A 12394-nucleotide genomic window follows, 5' to 3' on the forward strand; every position below is an offset into this window, starting at 1 on the left:
AGGTGCCAGTTTTGCCATCTAAAAAGGGAAGACAGGACAGAGGCTGGACATTAATGCATTTCCAGATAAACTCTGTTGAAGGTGACCAGCCAAACTCAAAAAAAATAACCGGAGTTTTTTAAAATAAATAAATACGTTGCTTAGCGCGGTGATTTTAAGACCTTTGTAATTAATAAATGTGCAGCAATGAGTCTCGTGTAGCAGCAGTCCTGGTTACCACCTCAAGATACACAAGAAGCTTTTGCTCCTCCTGTGACCGCTGTGCAGTCCTCGCTCTTTAGCCAGACTGTGCAAGGTCCTGTCAAATTGGCTAGTCCGGAGCAGAAATCCCAACTGGGAAATAGATCAGGTCATTGGAAATCAGATGATGACTCATGTTAAATCATCTGTGGTAATTTAAAAAGCAATGAAAGACATCCTTTTGTTCTGAATAGCATTTGTTTTCAACAGACAATATTAAGTTTTAGAAGTGTTTTATTTGGCTATATCCAGTTGCCTGAAACCCATGAAGTAGGAGGTAGCTGCAGAAGGCTTGAAGGCAAAACTGTTAGAAGTAACAACATAAATCTGACCATTAATGCATTGGATTGACTTTCAGAAAGAACCTAAGGATATACCAAATCTGCTGATCTTGGGCACTGATGTTGCTCAGATATAATCTAGAAAAAAAGCGGTGAGAGTTTATGGAAGATAAAGACCGTGGTCTTTGGATGCCAGCAGTTGTGGCACATGTAGGTGCTTACTTTATTGTAGAGATGAGATCTGTCAGAGAGAGCTTTATCTGGTCATTCTTAATGTAAGTTTCTCTTAGTATTTAAACAAATTTTACATGCTAATTGGGGTTTGAAAAAATTATTTGGCCAAGGAGGTATCTCCACTAGCCACAGAGCTGCAGTTCAGTGGCTGTTAGACCTGCAAGACAGAAAGCAATTTCTCTCCTAGAAGCTGAATTTTCAAACAGTCTGTGAAATGACTACCATTTCCTAAACTTCTTGTAACATGTCGGTGATTGTGCTGGGTCACAAATGTTACTGTCACTCAGTGTTGGCCATTAAAGACTGTAAAATTCTTCTGTGATTCAGCACTTAGGAATGGTTGTCATGCTTCTCGATAACAAATGATTTTTTTTGCTAAAGTGTGGGCTTTTGTGTTTTGTTTTGTTTTTAAATAGGCCTGGCTTGTGACCTTTAAAAAAAGATAATTTTTTAATACATTTTTGTATTTTTTATATAATTTTATATATATGTTTATATTTTTTATTTTCACATATATATATATATATATATATATATATATATATATATATAAAAAAAATATAACCCCTTCATTTCTAACCAAACTGTTTCAATGTGACCAGAAATCCTTAGTGTGACCATTTGAGTGCCATCTAGGTTTTTTTAGACAGAGTATTTCTGCTCAGGGCATGTGGAGGCGGGGAAGAAAGGAAAACAATGAAACTTGTGCTGCTTCCAGCACTTTTCTAGGTTGAGGAGAAACTGCTGGAATAACTTGAGTTATATGGAAAGTTTGTTATCGTGACAAAGCAAGTATGATACAAGACTAATTTTTCCAGGGGATTCTGGGAGTGTTGATATATCAAACGTAAGGATACTGAAAAAGAGCACTGCACTATGTCCCAACACCAAGCATTTTCTTGTGTTTGGGGAAGATGATCTGGTGTTCTAGTAAAACTGGACATTTTCATTCCTGTTCCTTATTGGAGGTGTAAACTGTCTGCAAATGGCATGATTTGATCAGGAGAAAGCCAAAGGTGTTCTGCCAGCTGATGTGAATGGGAGCTGGCTTTCATAAATGAATTGAGGTAGCTGCTCTGTTCACATCATGGTATTGAAAGCTTTGTCTAGATTGCCTTGATCACAATACCTTCTTGCAGCAGTATTGGTTGTCATTAACCCAACCTTGAATTGCAGGTTTGATTTAGATAAGCAGGCTACAGTTCAACAGCTTGTCCAAATACTGTGTTGGAAATCACTGAGAACAGAGGTTCTCAATACTTGTAGATTGCAGATACCACAGGTCAAGCTTTATCCTTGGTATTGACGTGTCTCTGTAAGCACAGATGGGATAGCTGCAAAAATACGGCAGAACAAAAATTCAAACAAGTTCTCGAGCAAAGCTGCTATTAAACTTCAGCCAAAAGAATTCAATTTACTTTGGTTATTTCTTGTCTGAATTGACCTGCTCCTCTAAGTGAAGTGTCAAGACATTCAGAGCATGCTGAATTTAAGAAACTTCATACCAAGAAAGATAATGTGGGGTTTGAGAAGAAGGGAACAAGATCAGTCTTCTAGTCTCTATGCAAGTTCTTTAAAGTAGCTTCAGAGAAATAGTTGCACTTGCCTTAAAAACAGCAAAACCCAGTATACTTGCCATAATTGGTACTGCGAAAGGAGGTGTTCTGACGGCGTTAGATGAATGTATAGGAGGAATGAGAATGGGATCGAAGTGCTGTTGCAAGGGTGTTTTTCTGTCAGATCAGCTGGTTCTTTGGCTACAGCGATGCAGGCAGTCTATAGCTGCATCCTCGAGGCACCGCTTAGCACTGGAAGGTAGTGAATGTCATTTGGTTTCCTTGATGTTTTAGCTCTGCTTTTGTTTGGGTCACAGCCCCGTATTGCTGCCAGAAAATAATGTGGGGATGATAGAAACTTTTAAAAGAGCGAGGTAAACAGCTGATTCCCAGTAAGAACAGATTTGAGAAACAGCTTTGGAAAAAATACTTAAAGGAGCAACATCTTCTAGCACAGAGCAGCTAATACCCAAATTAGCATTAAAGTATAGGTTTATCACTGGTGTTCAGCTTTGACACTTGAGGATGCATGTTTCTTCAGTTTATTTTTCCATTTAAAGTGGAGACTTATGAATTCTGAATTATATTATGAGTATATGAATTCTGAATTATTCCCACATGAATTTGAGGATTAGTATTTGTACAAATGCTGTGAGTATTGAGGCTTTGTAGAAGGACTAGCTAGGTCTTCTTAGACCGGAATGGAGTATTACAGGATAGATTGGGTGGATTGCAGGTAATGTAGCAACTTCTGTTTGGTTCTAGACTGGAGCTTGTGTTCGTAAGTGCTGAAACGCAGTCTCAAAATGTGTTGTAATAAGAGGCTTGTAAGCAGGTGAGTCTTCTGCATCTTGCCCTCCCAGCGGTAAAGAAACTTAAGGTAACAATGGAGAAAAAAAAATCGCCAAGTAGACTACTGATCCCTTTAGGCCCTAAATTTAAAGCTTGCGGGGAAAAAAAGCAATAGGCTCTTAAAAATGAGCCCAAACAATTTAAGACTGTGTACAAAACCACCTTACTAAACCCATGGTGTGATTGGGACTGGTTTCTGTACAGCCCTTGCTATCTGGAGGTCTTATGTAAAAAGCTGTCTATTCTCATTTCTCCTCCAGATGACCTCCTGGAGCTGCAAAAGTCATCAGTCTCCTTCCATGAGGTGACTGTTCACATCCTTTTCACCGGATGTTGCTTTCTCAAGAGACAGTCAGTCGCTCCTGTTTCTGAAACAAACAGGACCTGTCTTGTCTCGGCTCAGTCCCACCTTCTGTGAGGCACTAGATTCTCTTGAAAGGGTGCCGAAGATTGTCATTTGTTGGCAATGTGTTGCCCTTAATGCTCCCAGAGTTGTGGCTGTAAGATGCCTATTCCTCATTCTGATACACATCGAAGCTATATTAGATTTGGAGCCTAAAAGACATGACTATTTTTTCCTTGGTTAATGTCTTCAGAAAGAATGGTTGCATCATTTTGTTGTCCATTTAAATTGCCCAGCAGACCAATTCCCTTTGCCTTTCCCTGTACTTTTTAAAGGAGATGTCACCTCTTCTTGGCCTCGCTCAAGGAGACTGCTGTGAGAGATTGATCTTGGGTTCCTGGGTCCTTGAGAAAGTGATGCTTGAGTGAGCCAAAGAACTGAATCCCTGAAGCTCTTGGAGCAACTGTGGCAGCTGCTTGCTTGCTGAACCAGTGCCCAAAGCAGCACCGCTGTTATCAGCCTTCTCCTTGAGACTGATTGCAAGTGGGTTTGTGAAGGGAATCCTTCCAGTGCTCAGAAGGAAACAGCATTATCAGGCCGCTGATAAGGAACAGGCTTGGCTGGTTCTTTGCTAACTCCTAAGCCGCTGTATTTCTCTAGGAAATAATTCCTTTGCACCACTAGTTGTAGTTTTGACAGTCTTGCTCTGGAGACTGCCTTGCCCAATATGGCTTTGGTTTCCTCTCGCTGGTCGGCAAAGAAGAAAACGTAACATGACCTTTGGCTGTAAGGGCATGCGTTTCACCCCAGGTTGCTGTTACGGGGGCTAAACCTGAGGAGCTGAGCCTGCATGCGGGGCTCTTTGTGGACGATGAGCTAACTCTGTTTGTTCCACCTCCCCTCCAGAACTGTCAAGTAACCCATCTCTGGCTTCGATCCTCATCCCTGCTCATGCCCGGAACCAAGCAGCTGCTTCAACCCCTACAAATGCTACAGCGGCCTCAGGTGAGAACGTGCGCCTGCCTGCCTCCCTCCCTCCCCACCCTTGCTCCCCCTGCCCAGGCACCTTCCCTCTCCTGTGGTCCGTGAGCCACTCCGGCCCTCAGGGTGAACAGGGACAAAGGGTTTGTTCCAAAGTCACCTGAAACTTGCTCTTGGTAGGTGGTCATTTGGGTGCTAGCTGTGGCCACCAGCCCATATCCTAACCCAAGGCACTTAGACTCCACGTTCGACTGTTTAGTTTGTTAGTCCCTCTCACTCAGACTTCCACTATTAAAAATCATTACCTCCCCTGTTTCTTAGCAATCCTTGTGGATTGGTTTGCACCTAATTTCTGAGCTCTCGGGCAGTCTGAAATTAATACTGACTTGGAGCATGAGTTTGTGATGCCTAGGAAGAGAAGAAACAGCTAGCTTCAGTACACGTGGCCTCCGTGGAGCATGGATGGAGAGGATTTTTCCCTAAAGGCAATAGCACTTAAAAGTCTGGTTAGGGAGTTCAGTCAGTGTGCTCGCTGCCTCATCTAAGTAGTTGCAGTTGCTTCTTACTGAGTTTGCTTGCGTCATCTTCAGGCACAAGGCAGATGCTTTTGGGTTTTGGCCAGCACCGAGTGAGTTTCTTTTTTGCCTCTCTCGCTCTCTCTCAGGTTTTTAAAAGCTCACTGTTGGCCTGTAGCCACTCAATATTGTATTCTGTTTCCAGTGAAAGCTTAAAAGCTGGGTAATATCAGTTGGGAGACTCCCAGAGAAAATCCGAGGTGCTACAGGATGTGGCAGAGGTGATTCGGTACATGGCACTTCCTCTGAGTCAGCCCTGAGTCAGCACAGCAGCCGGCTGCCTTAGGGCTTGGGCAACCAAAGGCAGGCTGCAAAATGGGTGTGCTTCCATACCGTATCCTGCATGCATGTCAGTCCCATTTGACAAGGACTGTGACACCCTTTTGAGGTGCAGGGCGCTTACTCAGTGTAAGATAGCTGATAAGGAGAAGACCTAATTAAAAAGGTATTCTCGAAATGTGCAGGAAAGTGTTTGCAGGTGGTTATGCTGGACAGTTGCCTGATAGCTGATGAGCTTGGTCCAGCCAGTACTGTATAGAAAGCATTTTCATACTCCAGGACAGACAGATGCACCCAGGTTTGAAAGATGAGGCTTCTCTCTGAAAATGTAGTAGCAGTAAATAAAAGCTACAGCCTGTACAATTTATGTGCTCTGAATTTAGAAGAAAGCAAAATTGCTATTTTCAAATTTAGTATGTTTGTTTCATACACTTGGCAGTATTTTGCAAATAGTCATGTTCTCTGTTTCCCTTTTACGTGCATCTGTTGCTAAATGACGAGTGAGAACAAAAAGCAGATAAAGTAGTAAAAGTGATTGAAAAACTACAAAATACAAACATGGAAAGTGATTTTAAGCCATTCTGAAAAATACCGTTTCACTTAATGTCCCTTTCATGCCTTTTAAGGAGTTCTCTTTGCCAAGATACAAGTCTTGAGGAATTAATGGGGTTAAGAAGTCCATTTTCACCCAGCACTTTCCAAGAGTTCATCTGGGGGGAAAATGCATTAAGCTGAGTCCTAAATGTGTCCTAAACGTGAAGTATACTAAAAGAAAAAACAAAACCAACCCCACCTTACTGATGTCAACATTTTTAAACCTCCTGTTTGCAAGCACTGCACTCAGCTGGGATAGGACCTCTTATTCATAGTTCAAAAACCAAAAAAATATCCTTGCAGCTTGGAAAGAAATTGTGAAACTAAGTTCAGTATTGGGCAACACGCAGCTTTGGGTTTCTGCAGCACAGCTGGTTTGTAGTTTCTTACTCACATGGGGTTCTCGCAACAGGCAGTGAGAATTTCATCAGAGTTGTGATTTTTAGGATTAGGTCCTGTATGAGGTTATGTTAATCTGTTGTGCTTTGCATGCTGTTAGCAAGAGATTTTCATAGAAGGGGTCCCTTCTTTCCCTATACCCCCTGCACATCCCAGAGCAGTAAATTTCTAGTTCTTCAGTAACTGCTAAAGCAGCATGGGAGCAACTCTCCCACCTAACCCAGGGTATCCCTTTAGGCAGGAGGCTTTTCTGCAAAATGTTTGCTCGTGTGACTAAGCAGTACAAGTTCAGAAACTACTTCTTTGAGTGGTGATGATGTTACAAAATGTAGCTCTCAAGGCAATTCAGAGGGCAAAGCAAGTTATACGTAACTGTAGTCCACATCATTAGTGTGTAACTCTCGTCTCCCTCTGGCAAGCAGATCTGATACTGAGGTTGAAGTGTCTGCTGTTATGTCCAGCATACTTGCCTACTCCGTAAGCCTGGGGCATAGGTGCACGTACCTGGAAATGCAGGGTACTAGTTCATCACTGTAGGTCATCCAGCTGGGCTGTTGTTACCTGCTTGCGGACAGTTACTCCATTTTCATAGCTGTTATGTTGGTATGCAGCCATGTCAGAATCTCAGCTTTTTGGTAAGGTGTAAAGCACTGGTTTTTATCATGCACCAAGGCAGGGTCATAGTTAAGAGAATTAGACCTATTTGTCCGAAGTCTAGCAAAGTAGTGTTTGCCAGGAGACTTAGCAGTGGTGTGGTGTTAAGAGATGGAAAGATTGGCTTTTCAACATGCCACGTTAACAGTGCAGGTTTTATCAAGCCAGTAATACTAGCCCTTGTGCTAACCAATATGATGCACATCTGCATTTTTAAAAATTATCCAAAACAAGTAATTTTTGTTAACTGGTAGATTCACAGTGGTGATTTCAACAGCCCAATGCAGCAGTAATCCTGGGATCATGATCTTAAATGCAGGGGAATTACTGTAGGTAATTTTTGAGTGCTAAAAAATGTATTTGTTGTAAATTTCCTCTTCTCTTGAGGCGTAAAGCTGGACTCACTGTACTCATGGAACCTGGCTTTGCAGTGGGAGTATGAAGCCTTGCTGCACGGGCATTAGTAAATTCACCTAAATGTTTATGAGAAATTCTCTGTGACGTTAGTGGCGTGTCTAAAGCAAAGTGGAAGAAAAGGAAGATGGGAGTTATTTGCCCCTGCTTGAAATGGCGTGCTAGCTTTCTGTGAATTATGCTGGCCATTGATGAATAAAGCTGCACTGGCATTTTTAATGTGGATGCTGACTTGATCTAGCTGAAGGGGGAGGATGGTTTCATAGCCGTGCAGGCACAGCATCTGAGAGGGCAGCATGCACACCAAGCCGAAAGCATATCTGCTTGTGTGACTACATGTTTTTCTTCCTGGATCAGCCAGCAGCAGTGGTTAACCTCTCTGTTAGTGTTAAGATGGGAAGAGCATAGTTGCCATCTGCAGGGGAGTTGTGCCAGCAGGGATGCTGGGGTCATCGTCTTAGGCATCCTGCTGTGTTGATCCCCTGTAATCCCAAATGCGATGGTGTGCCTGAACTTTCAGCAACAAAACAGATTAGAGCTGGTGTTACCTGCCAATGTGTGGCAGTTGAAAAAGACCACGGTGCTCCATAAAATAAAAATTTAGTGCATTTATGGTATTCCCATTGAAGGAATTTTGGAAAACTTCAATTCCTTAACCAGGAGAAGAGGGGCAAGCAATTGGCTCAGGCTTCTGCAAGTTCAGCATAGGGATGAATCCATGACAGTTAGAGGAGTAAAACCTACACATTTCAGGCTTGCCAGTTTTGCTCTGAGCCCTGGATTTCTACATCCATAGGCAGGCACAGTAGGAAAACCAGGCTTTTCTCCTCCTACCACTTGTCTCCTCAGCTGTCCTGTGAGGACTCCCAGGCTGGTGGTAGTTTTGCTTCTGTATCGTTGCAGATGAGCAGCATAGTCTGTCAGCGTTACAGATCCAACCAACTAATGCTGTCATTAGCGCTAATGGGCTTTCTCAGACTGAGTTGGCGTTTCTGTCTTTCTCTGAACTGTAGCCCCATCTCTCCTTTCCGGGAGGTTTCTAAGGAGTGTCACGTGCCTTCCAAGAAAGCTGAGGCATTTCTTAGAGGGAAAAGCTGAATTGGAGGAGGTGCTCTACATTGAGAGACACTTTTGCCCTCTGGAAGAAGTTTTGGAAGCGGCTGACACTTGAGCCCTAATGTGGTTTCTTTGCCCACACAGGCAGAGGTGTCAGGTGGGTAGTTTAGGGCAAAGAGGCTGCCCTGACCTCAAGCCCCAGTCTGCTGTGTACTCATCTGTCCCGTTCAGCTCCTAGCTTCACTCCCCAGCAGGGCTTCCACGGTGGCACAGGCCACTGCTTCACAAAGCAGATGTTTTAGCAACATTGCTGAAGGCCTAGATTTTCTTCTCTTATGCCCAAATACTGATTTCTCGTGATGAGGGGGAGTAAGTGATTGTCCAGAGACCCTCATACTCAAGTTGTGCTCTTTTTCTGGCACTTCAGCAAAGAGATGCTGGAACAAGCCCCTCTTTGTTCCCCAAAAGTCCTGTCGATGCAGAGTCAAAGAACATGCTGGAATGTCAAAATACTGCATTTTCTTGCAGGTTTGGAGCCAGTATAGCCTTGAGCAGGCTCTGCGCTCTGTCCCAGCCTGGGTGGACTTCTGTATATTGTTGTGAAAAGCCCCATGTAAATGGTCTTGGGCTGTGTCACCGGGTTTATTTGCTTTTTAACATGTGGCATATATATTTCTCAGGAACTCCCCCATTAGAGTGATGATAGAAAAGGAGCATATGTTACGTATGTTACATGAAGTAGCTCCATCCCCTCCTCTTTTTTTCTTTATCTCTGCTCAGTAGCAATGTAATGATAATGGTTTCAGCCTCTGCTGTCTTCAGGAATAGGAGATCAAAAGGCACATTTCATTTCAGCAAATGAAATACAAGCACTTTTTGTACACATACAGAGAAATCGTCTGCCAACAGTACAGACTCCAGCTGGACTGTTTGCATCAGGCACAGCAGATGTTGCATTAACTGGAGTTTATCCATACCTGAAAATTAATCTAGAACAGACACAGTGAGAGTTTGAAGTGTGGAAACTATTACCTGTTTGGCTGGGTCACTTTTGATTTCCGTGGTCATTGTTGGTCTGCATGCATGTGGGATTTGGGAATTGCTCCTTCAGGGTAATTCTCCACGTAGGAGGGCGTCTCTTGCATGCAAGGCTAGCTTTCCAAATAACATTGGTACTGTCGTCATGCTGCCTTGGTGCTTTAACTGCATGAGCTTTTTTTTTTATCATGGTGGTCATTCCTTCGTGAGGGAGGGGTTGCAATTAATTTGGGGTGAGAGGAAAGGGAATGGCAAACTCCCAGAGCAGTCATCTGGCATCCTCTGCCCACAGGAGGATTTCCCTTTCTTCCCACACGCTCCTCGCAGCATTTCCTTTTCAAATAGGCATCATCCTCTCTTCCCACTTGCCTCTTGTATTCCTGGATGCTGCTGTTTGTTTGATTTCCTATTTTTGTTGCCGTTGTCTGTGTGTGTTACTTAATTTGTCACTCAGCAAGTGCTGCCCATCTCTAGACTCTCATTCATTTCATTGCCTTTGCTCATGGCTGCGCTTCCAACTATGGTCAGGTCAATGTGGCAGGAGAGGAGAGCGGTTTCGTTAACAGGTGACTGTAGAGCATTGCCCGGCTGCGTTGCCTCACGAGCTCTTCTGTGCCGGAGAAGTATTACTGCACCCCCACTGCCCACCAGTTGTATTTTGTCGTGTCCATTATTTATGCTAGTCATATTGTCCTTCAGTCTGAGGTCAGTAAATCTATTCTTTCTTTTTATAAGCCCTTTTCCCCATGTCTTTCTAATGCACTGTTTGCCCAGTCTGCCCTCTTCTGTACTGAGATAAGTTTTGGTGGGTTTTTTTTTCCTGTTGCAGTATCGATAGCTTTGCAGTTAACCTTACTTAAATTGTGGGAGACACGCACGACGGTCTCTTGTAGAAAACCTCACTGAATATCTTTTTCCCATCCCGTATTTATTGTGTTGAGTATTTTATGTGTTTAACCATTCATCTACTTTCCTTTTTGTGACTGTGGTAATTAGATACTGCATAGGATGGTTTCGGATGAAGTTGGTGCGGTTTTTTTTCCCCCCTACCAACTCTTCTTTTTTAGAGAAAATACCTGATGCATGTGGCCTATGAAAACACAGTTACAGTGAATTTCCTTTTGGTATTTCTTTGCAAACCCTGTGTTTTCTTGGAATGCACTTTGACACGTGCCCATGATCCTGTGACTTGTTCCTCTGTGGAGCACTGTCCCTCCCAGAGAAGGTGTTAAGAGACCATTTACTGCAGAGACCTGATCCTCTAACAATGTCGTATGCTTGCGTAAACCTCGTTACTGGCTTCAGGCCTTCATGTTAATCTGCTTCAGCAGTTCAGAGGGTGGCAGATCCAACTTTGGTTGAGCAACACAGAATAAAGCAGTAGACTCGAAAGACGTTTTCTGAGGCAACGAGTGCATGAATTACACTCTAACACACGAGCTGTTTCTGCCAGGGAAGCAGGCTCGTCGCGTTCATTGTCTGTGCTCATTCACACAATTAACAGACGCCTTTGTAACAAGAAGGCCTAACAATATGAAACTTCAGCACCAACGTGAAACCTTGTGGTGGCCACGGATACTTGATGCGTTGGCAACTTACCACCGCGCGAGCAATGTCACGTCCTGCAAAATCTGCTAGAGCCCAGCTGGGTGTTCGCGTGCCGGCCTGCAACCCTCAGCCCTTGAGGTTGCCTTTGTCCTGCTTAAAGACCATCTTCCCACCCTCTCCCCAGACCGAACTGTTCCATCTGCACCCCCTGAAGTCAGGAGAGCACCCTAACTAAACGGCACCTCGGTGGGAGTTGTGGGTTTCCCTGCGTGGAGAATGTCGTAGCTGTTGTTCCAAATGTGTCTGTATTTTGGAGGTAATACTGGTTGTTTTTCTCTCTTCCTTTCCTCTTGCCTGTCATTTGCAGATGTTAACGCAGGAGAACGAGTTCAGACCAATAGTGTAGCTACAGCATCAGCCTCCAACTCCACCTGAACCGGTACCAAGCAGCCAGCTGCACAGGAAAAATCACCAGTAATTTGAGTCTTGCTCAGCAACACTGGTCACATTTGGAAAGAAAATTAAAAAGAGGAAAAAAAAAAAAAAACCCAACAAACCAACCAACCTGTTCATTTTAGTGTTCAATTTTTTATTATTATTATTGTTGTTCTTATTTAACCTTGTAAAATATCTATAAATACAAACCAGTTTCATTGTATTCTCACTCTGCAGGGTGTCCGGGGCAGGGGACTAGGTGGGGGGAGGAGGGAAAGCGGAGCAATACAACACACCAATGTCTCTCCCCTCGACAATCTCTTCATGTTGGAAGTTTGCTGTTGTGTACTTCAGAACCAGGACTCTTGCCTCGTGCCCCCTCCCACAACAGAAAGAAGGAAAAACAAAACAAAACAAAAAAAACCCCAAACCTCATTCTCTGCTGAAGTTGTTCTTTTTTTTTTAACCTCTTTTTTTATTTTCTTTTTAAGTGAAGTTTCGGACTTTGATATAGTGCACAGCTTGAATTTGGTCGGGAGCTTAGCAGGGGTCATTCAACAGCTCAGCGTTTCTTGTCAGCGAATCCATATCCCAGGTTGTCTGAAGAGCTGCCCCGGCTCGGTATGGGGAGTGGGCGACATGGTAGGAAAATAGGTTGCCGGGGGGGGGTGGGTGGGAGGGGTGGGGGGGGGTGGTTTGCCGTGTGTCTAAGGCTTGAACCGCTAGTGGAAGCCTTTCATTTTAAAAATCAGTGCTAGCGATGAAGAAACCTGCAGCTTCACTATGGGAAAAGTCTTGCCCAAGTGGGTCGTATATAATATAATACACACACATGCACGAACACGAGCGGTTAGCTTTACCGAAGCAGCTCCTTTGCCCAGCCGGAGCTCCTGCCCCCCGTGTCGCGGGCTGGTG

At 43.8% G+C, this 12394-nt stretch overlaps 1 protein-coding gene across 2 annotated transcripts in view; it reads left to right on the plus strand.

Annotated features, from left to right (window-relative positions):
* Positions 1-11914, plus strand: part of GSK3B (glycogen synthase kinase 3 beta) — a 157605-nt gene extending 145691 nt beyond the window's left edge. For both annotated transcript variants that reach the window (XM_076348543.1, XM_076348552.1), the window contains 2 exons: positions 4413-4511; positions 11412-11914. In XM_076348543.1, the coding sequence (XP_076204658.1) occupies positions 4413-4511; positions 11412-11479 (167 nt within the window). In that variant the 3' untranslated portion in view covers positions 11480-11914. The remainder of the gene's footprint in view (positions 1-4412; positions 4512-11411) is intronic.
* Positions 11915-12394: the final 480 nt, after the last annotated feature.

The sequence above is a fragment of the Aptenodytes patagonicus genome, chromosome 1, assembly GCF_965638725.1.
Source record: "Aptenodytes patagonicus chromosome 1, bAptPat1.pri.cur, whole genome shotgun sequence".
Classification (NCBI taxonomy): domain Eukaryota; kingdom Metazoa; phylum Chordata; class Aves; order Sphenisciformes; family Spheniscidae; genus Aptenodytes; species Aptenodytes patagonicus.